Raw genomic sequence first — 22886 nt, 5'->3', positions numbered from 1 at the left:
CATAAATACTTTGTAATACTTTCATGATCACCCACCCCCTTCTGTAATACTCATTTTCCTATGCACTTTGTGCTCTTTTGTTGCAGCTCCAGATGTACACACAAATTTGTACATATATACACACATACAAAGATCCAGAATTAAGAAGTATATGCAAGCAAGCTTGTTTTTTAAGAAAGGAACCATCTTCTAGAAGGTGTTATTTATAAGGGATTTGAGATGGCTGTTATGAATGATATATAAATGATTTAAAGATGTAACTCTAAGTTTTCGAAATTGATTTTATGGTATCATAGACTTCTGTCAGTAAGAAACTAAGGTGGTTGTCCAAGGCATTGTTTTCTATTCAGTGTTCCTGTCTATAGATGTGCTTTAAAAAATAAAAATAAGAAAAAATAAATATTGTAACTCCTCTATGTAAGAGGCTGAGTCACATTTCTTGCCAAATATGAACCCAGAGGGGATTTTTTTTGTTAATTTTCTCTTCTCCAAACTCTGCATGCAAAATGGTATACTTGCTGTGGCATGATCCTGACACTGACACTTAGAAAAGAGTTTGGTAGGTAGCAGAAGTGTTCGATAACCCCACAACCTGCTGAGTTGTTTCTCAGTTTGCATCCATAAGTCTGTAATAGGTAGAAGCACATCCGTCAGCAGCTGAAAATAAGATGTGTATGTGTAAAATATATAAAATATCAGTTTGCTTTCCTGTACATCAAGACAGCCTGTTTATTCCATTCAGGTCATGGTCTTCAAAGACAAAATGCTGCTGTCCACATCTTCTGTAACTTTTACCACTTCTTCTGGTCTGTTTCTTTTTCTTTCAACTAAACATTTTTCCTTCAACCAGAAGTTGAAAACTTGGCTCTGAAGTTATTGCCAGGGAAGAAGCTCTGATATATGGAAAATAGCGCAAGTCTTAAATATGTTTTAATTTTTAATCTTGAGTGTATGTGCATATATAGGAGGATAAAAAGTCAGGCAACTCAGATCTTGATTTATGTTGGAAGCATGGTTTTATCCTCTTTTGCCACTCTAGTATGATAGCCTTAATTAAATGATTGTATTCTATTATATATCCACAAGATTATTCCACAGAATGGTCTGCCTTTGAGGGATGACTGGTGGTGAGGCACTCATAGATGCCTCTGGAGCTAACAAAACCTGTTTTGAAGTTCTGTCTAATGCTAAAGAGTATGTATAATCAGGTCTTTGAGATTTAGTACCCTGTCCCCAAAATTCTTGGTTTTATTAAAAATTTATTGTAATGTCTGCCTTGGATCCCTGCCCATAAAAATAACATGATACCCAGTAATTTCACAGGGATATTATGATCTTTCTGAAGCACTCAAGTACTCTAATAGTGAATTGCGTGGACAAAAGTGATATAGAAAACAAGGATAGATACCAATGTGTGTATATGTATAAACACTCCCTGCACAGTGCACTTGCTGCAGAAGGTAGTAGAGGAAGCTTAGTCCTTCACACTTAACAATATGGGAGAAGAACTATTTCGTGATGTCTGTTCATCATTTGCTCTGAATGATGCAGAAAGTTCTGTGGGGAAACAAGACATGCTTATAGCTTGAAAGACTACATTGCATATATAAAGAGGCTAAAGTAATATTAGCTGAGTGACTATTATTTCCAAACTTCTTAACTTTGCAAACACCTTTAAGAATGTGTTTACTCGCATCTAGTATGAATTGTATAATCTTTCCTTGCAAGCATCTATTAATATAGATTTTTGTGTTCCTGAAATACTGAAACATTGCAATGTTGGGAGCTTTGTAGCCAGTATTGTTTTGAAGTATTTGTAGACAGTCTAACTGTGAAGATCTCTGGGCAACTTGCTTGCTTTCCAGTAATTACGCAGTTCTGTAATGATCCCTGACACTGGCTGCAAATCCTGGGGAGAGATGACAAAAATGACATATGAAAAATAACTGGGCCTGATCCTTATTTTTTTCAGTGCAGTATTATAGTGATCCATGGTATTCAATTGATTTTGTAGGGGACAAAGATTCAGTTGCATTACTTTCTTCTGCTCTGAATTCAAAGTCTCTTGGCTGTATAAGTAACAGGTGATACTACTGTGAGCAGAAATGGATAAGTTTCAGAGAAATAATTTTAGATAAAGAGATTTTATACACACATACACGCATGAACACTTATCATATGAGATCCCTCAATCCCAGTCCAATATTTTTAGCACGTGTTACTTGATAGACCTTCAATGTTATACGTTTTTTCTCTGGTAGCAGTGAAAGGGAAAACTCATGTTGTATTACTTGAGGCTACAAAGAATTCAAACTTAAGGGAGAAAACATTTCACATTATAGCAGATATTTAATAGTTTTAAAATCCTTCACATGTCTTTTATCTCTATTTATAGGAAACATACCATTTCAGCAATTTCTTATGAGCTTACTTCCTGTAGGAAATGTGTAGTATCTAATAGTAGCTCATTTCAAATACATTTAAACTCAGTTTAGATATCTTTAATGTTAGTTATAAATTAAGCACTATTACTAAATAAAATTATTACTAAAATAACTGGGTGTAACAGTTAAAGGAATTGGATTGCCTAGAGCCACACCAGTCATGAAATAGTCTCTGAAACACTGTATTCAGATTCCTGACTACTAAGCTACATGTAGTATATTCAGGTGTTCACAAAGTGTTAGATGTAAAGATGGTTTTTAGGAATGAAATGAAAAATTTGAGATTTCCCTTGCTATTTGTAACCTAGAACACTAGAGGACAGCACTAAAATATTACATAAATGTGTTGTTTACACTGTTAATGATAGAGATGCTCTGTGAGGGCTTTGTGAGAAGAAAACAAATGACTGTTTTGAACAGAGTTAGGGCGAGTGGTATTCTGAAATTCCTCCTTTTGAGAACTGCATCTGACTTCACATATTATACAAAATAGCTGAAGTTTCTTGTGGTCTGAATCTAAGGTATTTGCTGCAGTGATTTCTTTAGAAATTAAGCTTCATTTTTTAACATAGCAATGCTGTAGAATACACGCTTATGTAAAATAACATTTTTAAGGTCCAGAAAATGGGGAATTAGTTGGCTCACCTGTAAATGTTTCATGATTTCTCTGTTCATGTGAAATGTATCATATTAATACTGTGATACTTACACTGAAATATGAAATAGCGTAGTTCCTTGAAAAAAATTATAGCTTCTATTGTGTTTCTCTAGGTACACTGGAACGACATGAAACAGGTGAAACAGCAAAAGCAATTCTTACTTCCATTGAAGATTCAGAATACTTAGTGGCAGATGCTCTACTTTCTGTGTCTCAAGAGTCAAAAAGAAATAAAAATGCTGGATACAAACACTGTAGCTCTTATAAGCATGGCATGGTCTCTTACAATCTTACTCATACAGAAAAATCTTCAGATAAGGTAAGAATGAAGAGTAGAGCATTTCTCAAGAGCAATGCTTTGTGATCCAAATTCCTTTACCCTTTTACCTTCACTGATGTGTAGCCCTGTATAAGTGGCATGGAGGCTTGGGTTTAAGTTCATAAAGGCTTATTCTGATTGGCTCAGTTTTTATGCCTCCAACTCTGTTCCATAGAACGAATGGGGAAGATGGGGGGAGTGCCTTATGCACACCTTACGCAAGGTCACCAGTAGATCACCTTGGAAGAATTTTCTCAGAGACTCAGGACCCGTAGTTAGACCCTGTTGTGCCTCTGGCTTCTGACTGCACCTATTAGCAGTACCTTCAGAACAATTGAACCCACCAGTTCAGATGTGTATGTCTTGAGAAAAAGCCCATCATGGTACAATGCTACTGGCCTTGCCATTATTGCTTTTCTCTGAAACCGCAGTTTCCCATTGTCATTCAGTGCTAGTTTTTATTGGGTGTTTGTTTTCTGTTAACATCATCACAGAACAGACTGCAAGTGCCTTACATTTATATTAGTGTGATTAAATTTGGCACCTCATTGGTTAAGAGGAGGATGGCGGTGTTCCTTGTGAGACTGGGCTGCAAATAGGTATGACAGTCTTCAGGAGAGATTTGTCCAGGCACTGTACTTGGCTTTATCTAACAATTTTTTTACAGAAGTCATTAAACAAAATAATTGTGACTGGTGGAAATGATGCGCTCTTTCTTTTTGTTTTGAAAAAATAATAGAAGGAAAAGCTATACTGAAACTAGTGTTAATGTGCTGTTAAAGCTGAGAAAATGAGTACAGAGACACCATATAATGAGAAGTAAGGTTGAAAATGCAATAGTTATTATATTTGCTTGTGGCCTAGATATATCTGTTTTTATCAGTTATTTGTAGATATTTAAAAAGCCTGTATTTGCTAAATGTAAAACCAATTATTAAAACTGTCTCAAATTTAATACATTTCCAGATACAATGAGGTAGGTATTACCTTATTCAGGTTGGAAGATAATGGTACATACATTTTTCTGAAAACCCTGTTTGTGCATCAGGAGTGAATATATTCACTGAGTTCTTGATATGAGTGTATCTTAAGAATAGAGCCTCAATGTTGTTTGTTCACGTTTACCACCTTTTAGTTAACGGGTTTTGGGAATTCCATTCTCTGCAACAAACAGAGGAAGTCATGTCTGCTATTCCTCAACCCTGAACGTAGACAAAAATATCTTCCTACAAGTATGGGAAGATGAAAAATGCTTTCCCTCAACTTATATGTGCAAACAGCCTTCAGAACGGTCTCTGGCCTTTTTTAACTTTATTAATTATTGTAAATGAAATACTGGATATTTCAAAATTCTGTCTGATAAAGTACAGCTTAATCGAAGTCCTCATTCTTGAATTTTCTTTTCTGGTCTTTTTCTTTATTCTACCTATAAATTGATATATAACTTTGAGTTTGTAGTGATTATTGTTTAACTCTTAATATTTATCTTTGACCTTTTACTAACCTTAGTCTGATTTCTAAAGTTCTTTTTGATCCCATTTTCTGAAAAGTCTTATTAGAGCATAATCCTGCTGAGCATGTTGTGGGGCAGATGGTGCACTAGTTGGCCATTGACACAGAACCTGATCTCACTGTTTATTAAAAGGAATAGTTTCTTCCTGCCTTTTTAAAAAGGAACAACAGAAAAAGTTGTAGTAGTTGAGTTTGGAGTGTAGTTTTGGTCATACCTATTCAATTGAAAATTGCATGGATTTAACAAAGTAGCTGGAAGAAAATGTGCTGCTCATGGAATATGGGAAAATAGGTTTTAGTAAATTTTAAAGTGTGGAGTTTAACATGCTTAGGGAATTACGTTCTTAAATTGGAAGTAATATCATAATAGGTGGCAGTAGTAGTAATAATTTATAGCACTTTTCTTTGATCAGACATACATCTCGGCTGCTCTGATTTCTCAATAAAATATTCCATTTTCTTGTTTAAATATTGTTCATTAATTATCTTGTCCCAATGGAAACTTTTTGAGAGAATATTATTGATGTTTCTTAGACTTCCCTATGACTGTCAAAATATCTTTTTTTTTTTTAATTTCACCTTTTTGTCATTATAATCCTGTTATTTTAGTCTAATTTCCTAACAAATGAAGTTCTGTACTTGGGAAACCACTTTTCATTCATCAAAAAATTGTTATCCATTACAGCCAGTGCTGCTTCCCACTTCTATCTGCATTAGAGCAGGTCCTGTAGATTGGTATGGGAGATGCTGGAGGCTAAATGTATAGGGTGTAGCTGAACCTGGGAAGAATATAACAATGGAGGTCCCCTTAATGCTATTCCAGAAGCCCAATGTGGGCTACACAAAAGGAGTGTGGAGCTCTGTGGCTTTTTTTTAACACTGTTTTGTTATTGTTGAAATGAAAGTTTGTTATGAAGTCCACTGTTTTTCTCAGTTCTTATGCAGGAAACTCTTTTTTTTTTTTAGGTTTTTGAAAAAGTGCTGTATTGACTCTTCTGGGTTGTTGTATTTTAACATCCTGAAATAGTCCCTTGAAATCCAGATCCTATGAAATTAGTGAGAGTTCTGTGGCTATCAGTGTTCAACATTCCATACCATAGTAATAAGCACATAATCACCACATAGATGAAACTATCATGGAACTCTCAGATTATCAAAAGGTTTTAGTATGTGCATATACGATGACTATTTCATTATCAGTTTGCTTCTTTGGTAAATTGTGTATTAGAAATTTAACAACACACTAAACCATTAATAACATTTGTATTTAAAAAAAACCAAAAACCAATGCAGTCAATTTTAGCCTCTTTTTTTAAGAATTCAATTTCAGAAGATTTATATAACCGAAAAAATGAGGGGTGGCTATTCTGTCCTTTTCCTATTACACTTGTGAGTGATCCTTTTGTACAATGAGATGATCTACATGAAGATCACAAGTAAGATTCAGCATTTTTTCTTAATATTTATTATTACGTAGTTTTATTGTTAATATTATATTTAAGACAATATAACATTTGCAAAGCAATGGTTTCTCTTTATCCTGAGAGAGAAGAAAAATATCCTCACATAGTAGTCTATCTTCAAAGGCTTTCTTTCAAAACATTTGTCATCATGTAAATCACAGATACAAAAGCAGAGTGCTTTGATTTCATGGTGTTTTGACCATTTTAATTCTTTTATTGTGCTGCACGTGCCAGTGGGAGTACCAATAACAGATGAGTGTGACAAATGCAGTTAACACAAGATCCATATTAATGTTGTCAAATCCCCTTGATATATTTAAACAGATTTTAATTATTTTCAATGTCAAAAGACCCAAAATATATAGCTTAATAGTTCTTCAAGAAAGCTTTACTTAATATGTGAATGTAAAACCTCTCATAAAAATGAAACTTTTATATTGGCCTTAGTCATTGACATAGGGTATTCATCAAGTCAGCAATTTGTGTGGCAAAGTGCCATTTGAATAGTGTATTGTTAGAATACTTATGGTCCACTTGACAAGGGCTCTTGCTGTAAATAGTGCAATTTGACTCCAGCTGTTAAAGAGTGGCTTTGACAGCAGCCAAATAGAATGGAGATGCTTTACTGCACCGCAGAAAAATCAATATTGGGTTCTTGTTCATAGTAACCTGTTTTTTCTTTTTTTGCACATTTGTACAAGAGTATCTAGAGTTCATTTGTAGAAGTTTAAATATGATTGTAAAAGTGGGTCTCTTATTTTCAGATTAATGTTGGTGATGAATGATGCTTGTGTTTAGTGGAAAAAAAAAGACAGTACTTTGTGGATATACATAAACAATGTGGTAATGCAGCATTGTTTCAACTCAGCTTATATGGATGGATATTAGGATGTGGGTGCATAAGTTATGTAACTAATGACAAAAAATGGTCTTTCCTTCCTCTCTGTAATTTTTTTCCATTTTGTAGTGCTACTGTAGTGTCCCTGTCAATTTTCTAAGCAGAGGGGTTTTTAAAGCAGATTTCTTTGTTGTTCTCCCTGTAACAACCCCCCCAGATGTTGACAATCTGTAGTGCTATTGTAGATTTTCCTGAAGCATAGTCTTGCTGGTGCTGAACAGTTTTCCAGCAGTATTCAGTGACACAAGGTTGCTATGATACCTGGCCAGTAGCAATACGTATTGAATCACTGGTCTTAATTACAATAGACTACACACTAGATTGTGTGCTCATGGTGTTTATATGGAACTAGCTCTCATTATACCCTTAAGTCATAGTTATATTTGAAAATTGGAGCTGTGTGAAAAGCTGGTTTAAAAAAAATGAAAATGCGTCAGTGCATCGTATGAAGATTTCATTGATGCACATAAAAAGCTGGATATGTCTGGGAATTGTTTTCCTGATGTTCAAGAAACCTTTGTTTCCTAGCTTTTCAGCTTAAATATTTTGGGTATAAATATGTGTTTATCATGCACTGATATTTCTAGCGATTTCAAGAATGTAATCAGAGCTTCTTCTGGGTAAAAATGTTAGAGGAAGAGCAGCTTCGAAAATCTGAGCAATAATTGCTAAACTTGGACTGCTGATTTGTACTATGGAAGAGCTAGACCAGAAAAGGGAAATTTTTGCTGTGTGTATAGGACAAGATGAAGGTGAGGGAGAAAAAATGTATTATTTGCATATGAACTTTTATAGGAATGTTAGGTATATTTATTGCTTGATATAGTTACTCGAAAATTTCTTAAAATACTGGGTTTTGAGCATTAATGTATGGTACAGAAAGTAGAGTCAAAACATCTAAATAAGGGTTTACACAAGATCTGTAAAGGTTCATTTTGATTTATGTAGCTATTAGAAATAATTGACTAGAGTAGTTAAGTACCAGCTACTATAATACTTGTACATGCATTTTAAACACTTTAAATTGACATACCTAGTATTAGTTGTTCTAAAGAACTTATTATTCACTTATGTAATAGCATATGTATTCTGCTCTAAACAAAATATGTAAAGGCAAGATGCTTCTGAAGCAGAGGTATTTTCTTAGTAGGAAAGCCAAAGTTTGTATTTTTATAGTTGCTGAAAACAGGAAACAAGAGTGTACAAAAATTATAAACACTAAAAGAATTATCTACTTTGTTATGTTGCTGCACGGATTATGTAAAAGACAAATGAAGACTGTAGGACAATAGCAGTTATTTGTTTTGGTATAGTAAAGGATGCAATTTGAAAATAAAATTATTATTGGAAGCCTGGAAAATCACTACTAGTTAAATCTTACTGATGGAAAAATTGATAGAAAATGGAAATAAGTTACAAGCACAAATATCAAATAATACTCATCAAATACGAAATCAGGAGTGGTACCATAAACAGTGGTATGTTAGACATGGATTCCTTTTACTTCTTTCCTTTTGTAATATTTAGAGTAGTATTATGAGGATAGTGATCTGTATGAATCTTGATTTGTATGAAGTGGATTATTAAGAACAAAGAAAAACAGAAAGTAGAATATTTCTCCTTAAATTTGGTAACCTTTATGTTGTTGCTGACAGAGTATTTCTATTTTTTTAACTGGGACTGGTGTTTAGAAGCTATATTTGGTGGTATATTAATTAAGTGTAATAGGAAAATGAGTGAAGAAACAAAGGTGTATATATATATAAATATTTCTTGTAACTCAGATGCAAAGCATTTCAGTACTAAGTTTCCTGTGAAATTTCACAATTAAGTATTTTATCAAGGGATCAAGGTAGCAACATAACTACAGTGAAGTAATAACTTTAGGGTTATGAGATTAAATTGGTACCAGTTAAAAGGCATCCTGATCTTGAGAGCCATTGATAGTTTGGACCACATGTGAGCTTTGCTGGAAGTTACTGCAGTTTTCTGAATTGGTCCACCAAGTCAAGAATTTGTTGATTTTGGTGTTTTCTCCATTGATTGCCTCAAAACGAAAGCAAAAAGCCGCCATTGTGATACTGTAGCTCATTTTATTCTTGCAGATATAGATAGCAAGTAACACAGGCTGACAGAAATTTGAGAATAAGCCCTAACTATTTATTTCAAAGCTTTGGACACTGTTTCTATATACTTCTACAAACTTTTTTTCTCTGTTACTATACTGAAGGTGACTGACTTAAAATTTTTGTTTTCCCTGCCTAGACAACTAATTGGACCCTGTGCTAAAGCTAAGGAAGGTGGTACAGTGTCCTGCTAGAAATAAATCTAAGGTCAATATCCATAGTCCTTGTGAAGTATTTCAGATCGAAGGACCATTTATTGAAGCTAACCTAGCTGTGGCTGTCTTCCTCTTCTTTGTCTTCTCCCACACCTCAACTGTCATGCTGCAGTTACCTTCTCCGTCCCTTGGAAACTGTAGCAAAGTTTGTATTTTGTTTTTTAGGGAGATATCTTTATGGATAGAGTAGGACAGTTTCTATCTTACTGAAGTGCTGTTCATGATATCTTATTCTCCACTTAAGATTGTTTCTTTTAGTTCTGGGTGTGGAGTGATACACAGTTTGAATTTTCCTAACTTACATTTTACTACTTTCTAGTCCCCAAGATGTGATTTTTTTCTGTAGGTCAGCCTAATTGATTTTCCTTGTTAAGTACTGTACCTAATTCTAATAATTCTAAAATAAATTACATCATCTTTGTTATAACCTTTATAATTTCATGTTGTCCAGTGATGTTCTTGAGAATTCTTTACCGTTCATGACAGGAGGATAGTGGAATCTTTACACTTGTGATAATCATCTTTTCTATTCTAAACATTAAGTTCCTGGTTTCTTGTAGTTTAGTTAGTATTATTTTAGTGAAGAAAAGTATTAACAGGAATTCAGATCAGTGAGACTTTCCTAGGTTTCTGCCTCACGCACCTATTAAAAAAAAAAAAAGCAGTGACTTTTTCAGAAATACTTTGGCACCTTATATGCAATTATAGAACTAGGACTTGCAACACCAAACCTTACTCTGCAAATGAAAGACTTGCTATCTGCTAGCTTCCTTCTGATAACTAATTGAATCTCTTGTCTCAGTTAAATAGCATAAATAAAATACTAAGATAAACTGTGATTCAATTTAAAACAAACAAAGCAACAGCAGTGGTTACATTTCCATTCTCTTGCCTTGTTTTTCTACATTTTAATGCTCAAACCTTAATTTGTTCTGGTGGTCAGATTTTGTTCTTCCAATACTTATGGGGAAGGAGGAATCGGCCAACCTCTCATGTCTAAGAATGTTTGTTTGCAAATACTGTCCCCTTGGAAGCCTATGCAATTCTACTGCCTTCAGTAAGATTGAACAGCTCTCAAGGAAAAAACCAGTATGAAATCTATGGGTACAGACACTTAGCTGCTGTCCTGATACATCCTAGAATGATAGAGGATCTGAAGAATGTCCAGCTCGCCTATTTCTGAGTTTTCAAGAATGACATTTTCTAAGATAGACAGGATTTTGGTATTTAAGAATTTAATCCCACAATTTCTTTTTTGTTCTTTTTCTTTAGTAGAAAGTCACTTGCTTAGCATTTGGTCTAGTACTTTTTATGTAGATACATTTTATGGGTAAGACTCTTATAATCCAATATGGGAAATGTACTATCAGAGCAGCCCAGGGCAAATATGTTCTTTCAGTTGGAGTCAACAGCCAGCCATGGGTTGGTAACTCAATTTTTATATATATCAATCCTCCTTAGGACAAAGCAATATTCTCATGCTTTTACCCTCCTTCTAAGGTCATGTTGGCAGTATCTCTGCGTTCAGCATTATTTTCACAGATATTTGGATGTTCATTCATCCAGTAAATTGTTCAGTATAATAATTTCTAGATCTGTGAGTCAGTAGTCTGTGTTTTGTGGATTACTGTAGCATTGTGTGTCCAGTTGATGATCTAGGAAACATGGGCGATGTTCCATCTTATGGCTTTTCTTCCTAAATGCTGAGTAAGGCTGAAAATGTTTTGGCTACCACCCATCGCTGAGCCCTATATATTTCTAAAGACATGGTTAGGGAATTTACATCTGTATTCAAGATAAGTTAATATATGAAGATAGAGTATTTGAATATTGAGTGTATAAATTAATGGACTTCATTTAAAAACACCTTATCTTTCCCTTCCATCTAAGCTTTTCATGGTGCAGAGACTGTCAGTGTCAAAGACTGATCTTATTTTGAGATGAGTGGATGTCCAGTTCATTTTTATATTCTCTCTACAATAAAAATGTTAGAAGAGACTTTGTCAAAGGTATTGTGTTTAGAATTGCCTTTCTGATAGAGTGTGCCCAGAGAAGGTAGTGATATGAATTCTAGAGTAAAGCAAAAGTTGTCTGTATAAAGTTGTCTATATATCATATATATTTCTTCAAATATTTTCCTGAAAAACAAAATGTGGACTTGTTTCCTGCTGTTGAAAGCTAATGTGAAGAATATTCTGTATATTAGCTTTACTTGCCAGTTATCTTTTGATACCATGTTATGATTTGTCTCCAGGATCACTTTTATATGTACACTTGCATTAAATCCAAAGAAAAATTTAAGTTCAGTATTTGTGAGGGAAAGAGACAAATACAGTGTGGACATGAAAACAAAATATGAGAAACATTTAGTATTCATACCAAGTCACTAAAGTGAGCAAAAGTGTTAGCAATTCTCCCTGAACAGCTAAAAATTTGTTGTGCCCAGTAGATCCACCTGGCCAGCAATCTGCCTGATGATGGCCTTCCATACGTGATAAAAAGGGGGGTTTATCCAGTTGCTTAGTCTATTCATCACACAGCTTGAGCTTGAAGATTTCTTGACTTAATTACTTTGTGCCACAGCCTCATCAGGACTGATGCCACAATTACTGTTCAAAGTGCTGTGAAGATAGTAATATTCTCCACTGGGATTAAAAAAAAAAAGAGAAAAATTATAGTGTTGGAAGGAAAGAGGTTGACTCTGCTTATGTTGCAGTTAACTGATAGACAAACATTGGTGATGTAAGCTCAAAAAGTATTGTAGCTTTTTCTGTGTAGGAGGTGGATTCTTAGGAGGATCTGAGCGGCCTTGGTAATATGACCAGAGTTGTCTTAATAATATAATAAAAGTAACGTAAGGCAAGTTCAAAGCTGTTTCATTAAACTAGTTCATATGTGAAACTTCATCACAAATTGACACCTTTGTTTGGGACTGCCTTGTCCAAATGATGAAGCCTCAGGTCAAGCATAGATTGCATGTGAAAGCAAACTGGGGCACCACTACTGACTCCAGGCTTTTTACGCTTAGTTCTTTATATGTGAGTACTGAGGTTTAAAAAAGGGTAAATGGATAAAAAAAAAGTTCTGAATGCCCCCCCTTAAGAGGATCCTCTGTCCTATGACTAAGTGTCTGAAGATAAGGAATATGAATGGCCTTGATATAGTAACACCTTTACTCTGTATATCATCACCCTATGCATAAGGCTGGTATTGCTTTGGAAAGGGTAGGCCTGGCCTGTTTGCCCACTTTGGAAAGCTATGAATACTTTCAGTGACAGAAACTGTTCACTTGCTCCCTAAATTTGAAGCTCCAGGAGGCAGGCAGCATTAGACATAGGAGTGCATGTGTGGATTGCTGATAGGAGCTATATTGGATTAGAAGGTGCATATAGTCTTTATGTGGAGATGAAAGTGTAGCTGATAATTTGCATCCTTTCTTCCTATGCAGGTTCTTTTAGAGAAGGGTGTATGGTGTATGTTTAAGAGCTATTTCAATTGTATACCTGCTGTTTGTAACTATTTTGAACTAAATGCATCTTTGCACGCATCCTGGATTGTTCATCCTTTCAGCTGAGCGAGAAAATAAGACAGCTGTGTATTTGCAAATGACAGTGGGTTCATTGTTAGTGAGACTGTTTTGAATTGTTGCTTGAATTGGGATGATATTAGAATGAAGGACTAAAAAATGTTTTTGGGAAGTATTCCTATGAAACATAGATAACATCCCACAGAAAGATGCAGATCTAAATTTTACCTCTTGGGAATTTATTCTTCTGAAACACAAGCCAGGCTTAAAAAAAAAAAGAAAACGAAAAAGAAAATAATATCCCATGATTTTATCCAATTTAAGAATTTTTCAACACTGTATCTAGTTAAGCCTGTATAACATTTGTTACTTAAGGTTATGAACTTAACAAGGCAGGTTTGCTGATGTAATTTAGCTCAAACAAAAGGCCCTTCAATGTTATTGTTGAACAATAGATTATTTTTTGGTTACAAATACATAAATATGATCACAAGACCACATTTGAATCCAGTTATTACCAGTTCTTCAAGCATCGCTTAGGGAATTTGAAACTTTTACTTATGTGTTATGACTAAAATTTTAGTGCAGTAATTTAATGAGTAAGGGCTTTTAAGAAACGTAAGATAGGGAAATTTGAAATGAAGGTCCAAGCCTTCTCTGAATGCTGTCTAGTATCCAACTGTTTTAGTATCCTTCCACTGAATGATCTGTTTGATCATGTGCTGTATGCTGCTCTAAGTGACTGTCATGGTAAAAGGCTATATTAGATTTTCTTCCTGCTTGTCTTTTAATGATTAGAGTAATTAAGTTAGGCTAAGTTCAGAAGTTACTTTGTACTAACTAGACATGTAAGTTATATCAACTTTTTAGTTTTATCTGTAGAAGCTACAACAAAAAAAATACAATTTCCTAGTAGATAAAGAGTTGTTGTGTTCATGTTATAGGTTTAAGATGTGCTATTTGAAATCTGAGATTTTTGTGGAACTTGCTAACTATATTTTATGCTCATAAACCAGTTTGAAGCCCCAAACACAATTTCATTTATCTTTATATTCTAAGCTTTAAAGTGTCTGCAGAAGTGTCCATCTGTTCAGCTGAGATTGCTTCAAACAGTGAGTGGTCAGAGAGACTTAACTGATAAAGGTCAAAGGAGCCTCTTGACCCTGTGATACTTGCCAAAGCAATTGGAGCATAGGGACTGATATACAGTTAGATATAGCTTGCTAACGTGATCTCCACTTTAATTGGTAATGATAGCAGGAATACACAGTAAAGTCATTGCTGAAAGAAAACAAAAAGTATCCAATATAGTAATTTATTACCAGTCAGTGGGTTTCACACACTAGGTTGTTTTACCCCTGCAGTGGTCAGAGAAAGCAAAAAGGTACTCTAACACTTAACTGAAAATGGATGCCCTGCTGCTATCAGAGATGCATGGTGGTCAAATGATTGCCTGTGCCATTAGCTTGGTAATGTTTTCTCTATTGTAAACTCAGCTCCCCATGTTCTTCCTGTGCATCAGCTGCAGATTGAAGGCTTTCTCGTTTGTCTTCTATTTGTGCTGCCAATCATCAAGCTGCTGTCCACCAAGCACATTTCAAGGAGGCAATTTTTTTTACTACTATCGACTACCATCTCTAGCAACTGAGGGCTCAGAGGATTTAGAAATGAATTTAATGCTTTAATTTACACTGTGCCAGCCATTTTGTGCGTTGTTTATGTATTTGTTTTCTGAGACAATTCCATGAGACAATAACAAGTTTCCAATTTTGTAAAACTACGCATGAGATCGCACCTGCAAACATGTCCCCAAAACTTAATTCTTTTTCTTACGTATGTTATTTGTAATACTACTGTTTTCTTTAAAAAGGTTAAAGAGAAAAAATGTCTGTGCAAGTAAAGATGTTGTGGTTTAACCCCAGCCAGCAACTAAGCACCACGCAGCTGCTCACTCACTCCCTGCCCCCCCCCACAGTGGGATGGGGGAGAAAATCGGGAAAAGAAGTAAAACTCATGGGTTGATATAAGAATGGTTTAATAGAACAGAAAAGAAGAAACTAATAATGACAACACTAATAAAATGACAATAGTAATAATAAAAAGATTAGAATATACAAGTGATGCACAATGCAATTGCTCACCACCCGCCAATCGATGCCCAGTTAGTTCCTGAGTGGTGATCCCCAAACCTCCACTCCCTATACTAGATGGGACGTCCCATGGTATGGAGTACCCTGTTGGCCACATTGGATCAGCTGCCCTGGCTGTGTCCCATCCCAATTTCTTGTGTCCCTCCAGCTTTCTCACTGGCTGGGCACGAGAAGCTGAAAAATCCTTGACTTTAGATTAAACATTAGTTAGCAACAACTGAAAACATCAGTGTGTTATCAACATTCTTCTCATACTGAACTCAAAAACATAGCACTGTACCAGCTACTAGGAGGACAATTAACTCTGTCCCAGCTGAAACCAGGACAGACATTTAGTAAGCTATTCTGTATTAAAAAAAAAACAAAACAAAACCAAAACAAACAAAAACACCCCCCAAAACCACCAAATGCAAAACCAAAATAAAACCAACCACATTTATTGCTTCCTACCATCAAGGATAAAGCATCATGGAGAATAGAATAGAGCTGTCTTTGCCAATATAAGTTAATGTTTAAGACCCCTAGGTCTGGTAGTCATGTTTGAGTTAAAACAGTTCTTCCAGATCCAAGAAGTGTAAATGTAAGACACAGGGTAGGAGTAGCTAAATAACTTTTACAAGCAGCTGTGTGACATGCTTATTTTTTGTGAGGCTAGAACTAGACCAATGATGAGATGTGATTCTGAGAAAAGTTATGAGCTCTGAATTTCTCTTGACATCTCAGTGACTGGCATGATCAATACACAGAAAATTTTTAGCCCTCAATACCTTTTGGTTGGCAAATTCTACTTCCCCACCCTCCTCTGATTTCTGTAACTGAGTTCTTCACATTTTGGTTTTTAAAAAAAAAATAATCCTATTTATTGTCAATGTTATTGTTTACCACAGAGGTAATGAACAGTGATTCAAACATTTAAATGGTCTTTGAAGATTCTGTTGTCTTTGTAGAGTAATTAAAATTCAGATTACAGCAAAGACAGGTGACAAATAAGTGTTAATTTCATTGAAATAAGCATATTGATATTGTATTCTCAAACTTCATTGTGATATGTCAGAAACTATCATATTGAGAAACTTCTTAAAGAGTATAAGATGCAGTGGGTTTAATGATTTCGTATTGGGTTTTGCTTAAAATTACTTGTTTGAAAGGGTGAAGTACATGTACTTTGTTCACGGGATGTCTTCATTAAATTCACATGAGCAGACAATAGGATGGTGGTGCTTTACTGATTAGATTAGCAGATTTCTTTATAGTATATTTTAATAATGAACTAATTACTGCTTAAAAGAGGAAGTCTTTCTTATTTGATAGACTTTTATCATGTACTTAAGTGCACTGTTTTATTGGGCCTCTGTTAAAAGCCAATAGTCTGATGACTGTCAGAAAAGTATAAATCTGCCAAAAAAACTCAGACAAATAAAAGACAGACAATCCCCCACCACAAAGAAATCAGAAGCAGTGCATTTTCTGTTAATAAAAGAATTTTCCAGTCTGCTTTGACAATACTTCAGTTAAGCTCATCCCCTCCCCCATCCCCCAATCGTAACTAAAATTTCACCTAAAAGAAGTTGTTCAATTTCTGTCTAATATTTTCTTGAGACTTTGCAGGTGGCAAGTAGTGGATAAAGGAGGGGACTGATCTTTTTTCTGACTTATTTAATGTTAATGGATCAAAATAAACTCTCTCACAAGAGAAGGCTCAACGAAATACAATTTAACTCCTTGAATATTACATAACTAAAAAGAATTGATTAGAATCAGCAGAATAGCTCACACTTATGCTTTATAGAGCATGATTCATTCTGCAGGCACTGGGAATTTTGGGGCCAATTTTCTGTCACCTTTATCCTGTTATGTTTGGGATAAAGTGAGAGAACAATGGATAATGAAGGCCAAAAGTCTGTAAGAAAAAGTCACGTTTAATGCTTCAGGACTTGTTTTACGTAGAAGTTGATGCTACCCACGCTGTGAGAACTGAGCATTTTCTTTTCAGTGGTATCAAAGTGATGTTTAAGTATATTTTGAGTCTGGCTTGCCTTCTAAAAATCTACCATGTGATTTTACCACTTTATTTCCTTTTATGTAAAACAAACGTCAAGACCATTCTTGTCAAATCTGGTTTTAGCACAAAACCCACAATAGAAATGCATCTGGTAAAGAAAACCAGTGTGTGGAGAAAGTACATATATATGAGGAGCTGAAAACAGTATGGGAATCCCTGCCAGCTAATGGAAATGTGAATTTTAAGTGGAATAGTGTTCTTAGAACAAGTTGGATCCCAGTGGAAAAAGGCCTTTAGGCAGCTAGGTAAAATAACATTTGAATTGTACTTCCCATGAAACTTTTATGTGGTATGTCTGTCTTAAACCTGTTAAAGAAAATAGCATGTATTTGGGGGCCACAGTAAGGATAGCCCCCTGCCTCCCCCTTCCCATAGACATGGAAAAATTTCTCCTTGGATGCTAAGGTGGTTTGGTAAAGATGTGTAAAGGGAGAAGAAAAGAGGTAGAAGAGCAGGCTTCGAAGTTGTGGAGCAGGAATGGATTCCATGCCAGAAGAAATCAATTAAAGTGAGTCTTTGACGTTTGTTGCCCCAGCTTTAAGTTTGTTGTCCCATCCTTTAAGACCGATGTGAAGGTACTTGAATGCATCCAGAGGAGGGCAATAAAGCTGGTGAAAAGGGCTGGAAGGAGTGTCCTTTAAGGAGTGGCTAAGGACTTTGGGCTTGTCTAGTTTGGACAAAAGGAGGCTGGGGGCAACCTCACTGCTCTCTACAGCTTCCTGAGGAGGGGAAAGGGAGAGGGAGGTGCTGAGCTATTTTCCCTGGTATCCAGTGACAGGATGCATGGGAATGGTTCAAGGCTGTGCCGGGGGAGGTTTACACTGGACATAAGGAAGCATTTCTTTACCAAGAGGGTGGTCAAACACTGGAACAGGCTTCCTAGTGAGATGGTCGATGCCCCAAGCCTGTCGGTGTTTGAGGCATTTGGACAATGCCCTTAACATGCTTTAGTTTGGTCAGCCCTGAATTGGTCAGGCAGTAGGACTAGATGATCATTGTAGGTCCCTTCCAAATAAAATAGTCTATTCTATTCTAGCTCTTGTCTTGTTCTGGCTCAAACATCTTCAATGGCAAACTAGGGAGCTGTTACAGAGGTGATAGTTGCCATGCACAGAATATAGCTTGCCATTTCAAAACCTTCCTGAATCCCACTCTTTCTTGGATGTAGTAAGCTTTTTCTGCTGTGGGTCAGTCAGAGATGATGCACAAGAGGTTCATGAGTGTCAGGATACAATTTTGGTCTGTGCCCAGACTTTTTGCTTCTTTAAAGTTTACAGGTGAAGGCCTCATAGGGAGCCTTATCAACCAATGCAGATTTCTCCAAGCAGTAAAAGAGTTCCAAGTTCTAGTTGTTAAGTGGGAATCTTATCAGCACACAAATGGCTTTATTTTGAACAAAGGACGTCTAGCTGCATTACTAAAGTATTCGGCTTCAGTGATTTGTTAATTCTAAAAAAAATAAAATAAAAAATTAAGAGTAGGCTAGTTTGGGATTTAGAAATGTTGGAAATTGAGATCTAATAGTTAATTACAGAAGCTTTGTGAGATACTTATTAATCAGTTTTTGTTAAGGACTAGCCAGTATTTTAACTGAAACGGCTGATGGTGCTATTAGATTAATTTTGGTATAATGCACGAATACACAAAATAAAATAGTGCTTCCTACTTCTCAGTTTCCAACAAAAATAAGTGGTAAGCTGTATCATGACAATAAACACATGGTTTTAGCCCTGAGCATGACAATTTTTACACTTTATAAAAACATGACTTTTCTTATTATTAAAGTTTTCTTTCTTGACTAACATACACCTCCTTTGGAGTAACTCCTTGTTAGACTTACTGCTAGTGATGCACAAAAAAAGAGGTAGCACATTCTGCTAATTTTCAGAACTGAACTACAGCAGGGGAGCTTAACACTTATAGTTATTTTAGATTCATACAGTTGGACAACAACAAAGATGACAAAGATCAGATTTCAAAATCTGGCTGAAATTACTGAAGCTGTGAAAAGTCATACAGTTTGCTTTCTCTGTAATAGCTTCCAGAAGATTTTTAAAATAAATACTTAAGAAAATCTTCCCAATTTTTCTGCTAAATAATAAAAGTAGATGGAACACTGGTGGTAAGGGGAGACCTGTAAATAGGTAATCAGACAGTTGGCCATATCTAAAATAAAATTTAAAACTAGCAATGGTAATCTAGAAGAGATACCTCTACTGTCTTTCAGAACAACGATTATCAAAAACTGTAGGTTGTGTTCAGTACATCATAGTGTAGTGGTCATTTCACTTGGAGAACTGAAGGAAGCTTCTGTATTACTAAATTAATTGTTTTTTGACATGATTATTTGAAATTCACTGGGAGAATAGTAAGGCTTGAATGACTTGATGTTTGGGTATATCCGCTTAAGCTGTTTGGGTTTGAAAGATGATCCTAAGATAACTGAGTCTGAATAAAAATTGTGAGAAAAGAAGAAAAAAGGGATCTTTTCACTAGTGAAGCCTGTGTGTTGGCAGCAGGGAGGCCTCAAAGTTGTACTGTGGGGTTCAGAAGACAAGTCATGCTTTTTTATTGCTATTGTTATTAGCCTATTTTTTGACAGTGAGTTACTAAACTCTTAATGTGTACATTTGGAAAAAAAAATTCAAGATAATGGCAATATTTATCTGAATGTAGTAGGATTTAATTTTGTGAAATACTTCCAGAACTTCAGGAAAGGCACAGTACAGAATGTAAATATCTGTTAATCTGCTTTTCAATATCCATCATCAAATGCTATTCCCAGCTCTCTAGTTCATAGTTAGTTTTATGAGTTTCCTTCCATTTTCTGTCATCTTCTGTTACAGAGAATAGCTTGTCCATATTTCCTAAATAGTGTTTTATGTCTAAAGCTTTAGATGTCCACCTTCCTTCATTGGAATGAAATGCCTACGGCAGACAGCCAAGATAACTTGGTAGATGCTTTTAGGATCAATGTCAATAAGCTTTCATATTGCCAATAAACATTTATTGTGACTTCACACACAGTAGCATCACCAAATGCCTCAAAAGATTGACACTGTCACATTATTTTCCTTTGTTTGGATGGTGATTTTCCTAAAGGTTTAACATTAAGATGTTAATCAACCAAATATAAACATTTAGAACAGAGAAAATGAAAATGATAGGCCAAATAATAATAGCTTCTGTTAATGTCAAAGCTAGCTGGTGAATTCTAGTGTTTGCATTCCATGGGGTTCTCCCTATGTATTAGGAAACAGCATAATTAAAGATTAAAATAATCCTACTGCTTAACTACAATGTATTATTTTTTAAAAAGGAAAGGGATAAAAAGAAAACCTGAACAAGCAGTTATAATTTCTTATTTATGACTCCCTATGGAGATCTTTAAATAAGATTATGTATTTAGAGAGCATCCTGATCTTGTGGGAGCATCTTTCTCTAAATAACAGAAAGCCAAATCATATTATTACCAAAAACTAAATAGTCAAATAACTTACAGAGAGTCAAATTTTTCCCTCTGTTATTCATAACTACAACATTAACAGTTTAAAAATAGCTAATCCTAAAAAATCATAGTTTGTAATGTAAAAGCAGGTAGGTAAGGAGTGGTCTTGAGAACGATGAGTTAATCAACATTGCATTCAAGTTAAAGCCAGCTGTTGCCTTGTTTACTAGCACTTGATGGTTTCTTTCAAGATTCAGCTATTTTCAACATAAGCAGTTCTTTGCATTAGGGGAATATATCTAATTACAACAAGAAAATTAAAATTAACAATGATCTGGAAAAGTCTATATTACTTGTGATATGGAAGCTGGCAAGTTCGTTTGCAAAAGTATCACTGGGCTGAAAAGTTGATTCTTGATGCTATCATTCTGCTCATACATGCTTGCTTGTAAAGGTGAAATAGAGTGAACACAGTGCTGAGAGCATAAGTTTGTGTGTGACAATAAAAACATACAAGTGTAAGTGCTTAAAGAAAAGGGAAAAAGCATCAATGAGGAATTCATACACCCTCACACCTGCTGTTCCCCTGAAGGTAAAAGATACCTCTTTAATAGATACAGCAGGATTCTGATATAAGGTGTTGTGCCACAATCTCATAACTTTACTGTTGGATGATCTTCCCAGTACCTTCATGGAATGCCACTCAGTAGTGCAGCATGATGATTCCTGTGAAAGAAAGTAGCCGCTTTTCTACAAACTCATCTGGAGTCTCTCTCTCGGGCAAAAATTTAGAGCTTTGTCTTTATAATGGAAATTTGTTGGATTATTCTTAAAGATTCAACTCTGTCATTTAGTTCAGTTTCTGATGTGTTTTTTAGCTGCATGCAGAAGTAATAGGATTTTTGTTCCAAATTACAATTGGATATTTGTCATGGGTTTTTTCCCTCAGAAAATGAATTCTGAAATACTAGCAGTTTCATAAAAATATCAGTGACATGAAAGTCAGTAGAGCAGGGGGTTTGATGAGATGACCTACAGACATTCCTTCTAGTAAACATTTCTGTAATTTCTATGATTCTATGAGAAAAAAATCTTTTGAAAAATTCATAATGCTGAGAGTCAATGTTTACAAAATATTTCATATTTTGGCTTAAAAGTAATTATTGTTCCAGACTGTAAGTTTTAAAATGCAGCTAAAAACTAAAATTAAGAATGAAAATAGGGTTTATTGAAACATTAAGATCATCCTTTTAAAATTTGAATATTTGTCATTAACTGTCACTGGTAGCATTATTATTGCAGACTCTTCATTGCTGGTACATAGGTTCAGTCCTTTTATTATACAAAAAAGGAGTAAGGAAGCAGAAAAAGAAGCTAATACTCTACTGTGCCCCCACTAGTATTTTTCTTCTGCTTTCCGAGGCCTGCAGAAGCTCTGTCATAAAAACTCTGTCATGCTGGGAATACGCAGGCACAGAAAGTTGTATGGGGTAAATGAGAAGTAGGAATGTGAAATGTGTTTCTTCTGAATTTGCAGATATGTAAGCAGGAAATCAACTCTTGTAAGTGCATCTTGATTGGAATATGGCATCTGAGGTAACTTGCTGTGTTTCCTCTCCTTAAAGACTCTCAGAAATTAGCTGACACAGAAGGCCAAGGCAGAGCACCTCTCCTGAAGTATTCATGGGAAACTGGGAATGGGGGAAAAGCAAGTATGGAATGTTTTCCATGTATAGAAATATCCCAAGGGCTACAGGACAGGTTTGAAATTTCCCCCTCTTGACTTGTTTATCATTAGGATCTTATTTCTGCCTGCGTGTATCCTCCAGTCACATGGCTTTATATGAATATTTTTCTTTATCCCTGTGTTTATTCTTGCTCTTTCCTTCTTTCCACAGGTTCTACTTAGAGAGTATCTGATCTATAGAGTTTATGTCCTAATAGAGAAGACTTTTGTATCCTAGTTTATCTTCTCAAATATTGTATTCTTTCTGTATACTTAGACTACATTCTAAGATTCTAAAGTCCAGGACAGATTGTTTTTGATGGGCATTTGTGTGGGCGA

The 22886-nt window shown here is 35.3% G+C and overlaps 1 protein-coding gene across 1 annotated transcript in view; it reads left to right on the top strand.

Moving 5' to 3' along the window:
- Window positions 1-22886, top strand: part of WDR72 (WD repeat domain 72) — a 128522-nt gene that overhangs the window by 42223 nt on the left and 63413 nt on the right. The window contains exon 14 of the mRNA XM_075044021.1: window positions 3216-3421. Coding sequence (XP_074900122.1) covers window positions 3216-3421 — 206 coding nt within the window. The remainder of the gene's footprint in view (window positions 1-3215; window positions 3422-22886) is intronic.

This window comes from Buteo buteo, chromosome 13, assembly GCF_964188355.1.
Source record: "Buteo buteo chromosome 13, bButBut1.hap1.1, whole genome shotgun sequence".
In the NCBI taxonomy this organism is placed as follows: Eukaryota; Metazoa; Chordata; class Aves; order Accipitriformes; family Accipitridae; genus Buteo; species Buteo buteo.
This window is presented reverse-complemented; position numbering and strand designations above follow the sequence as displayed.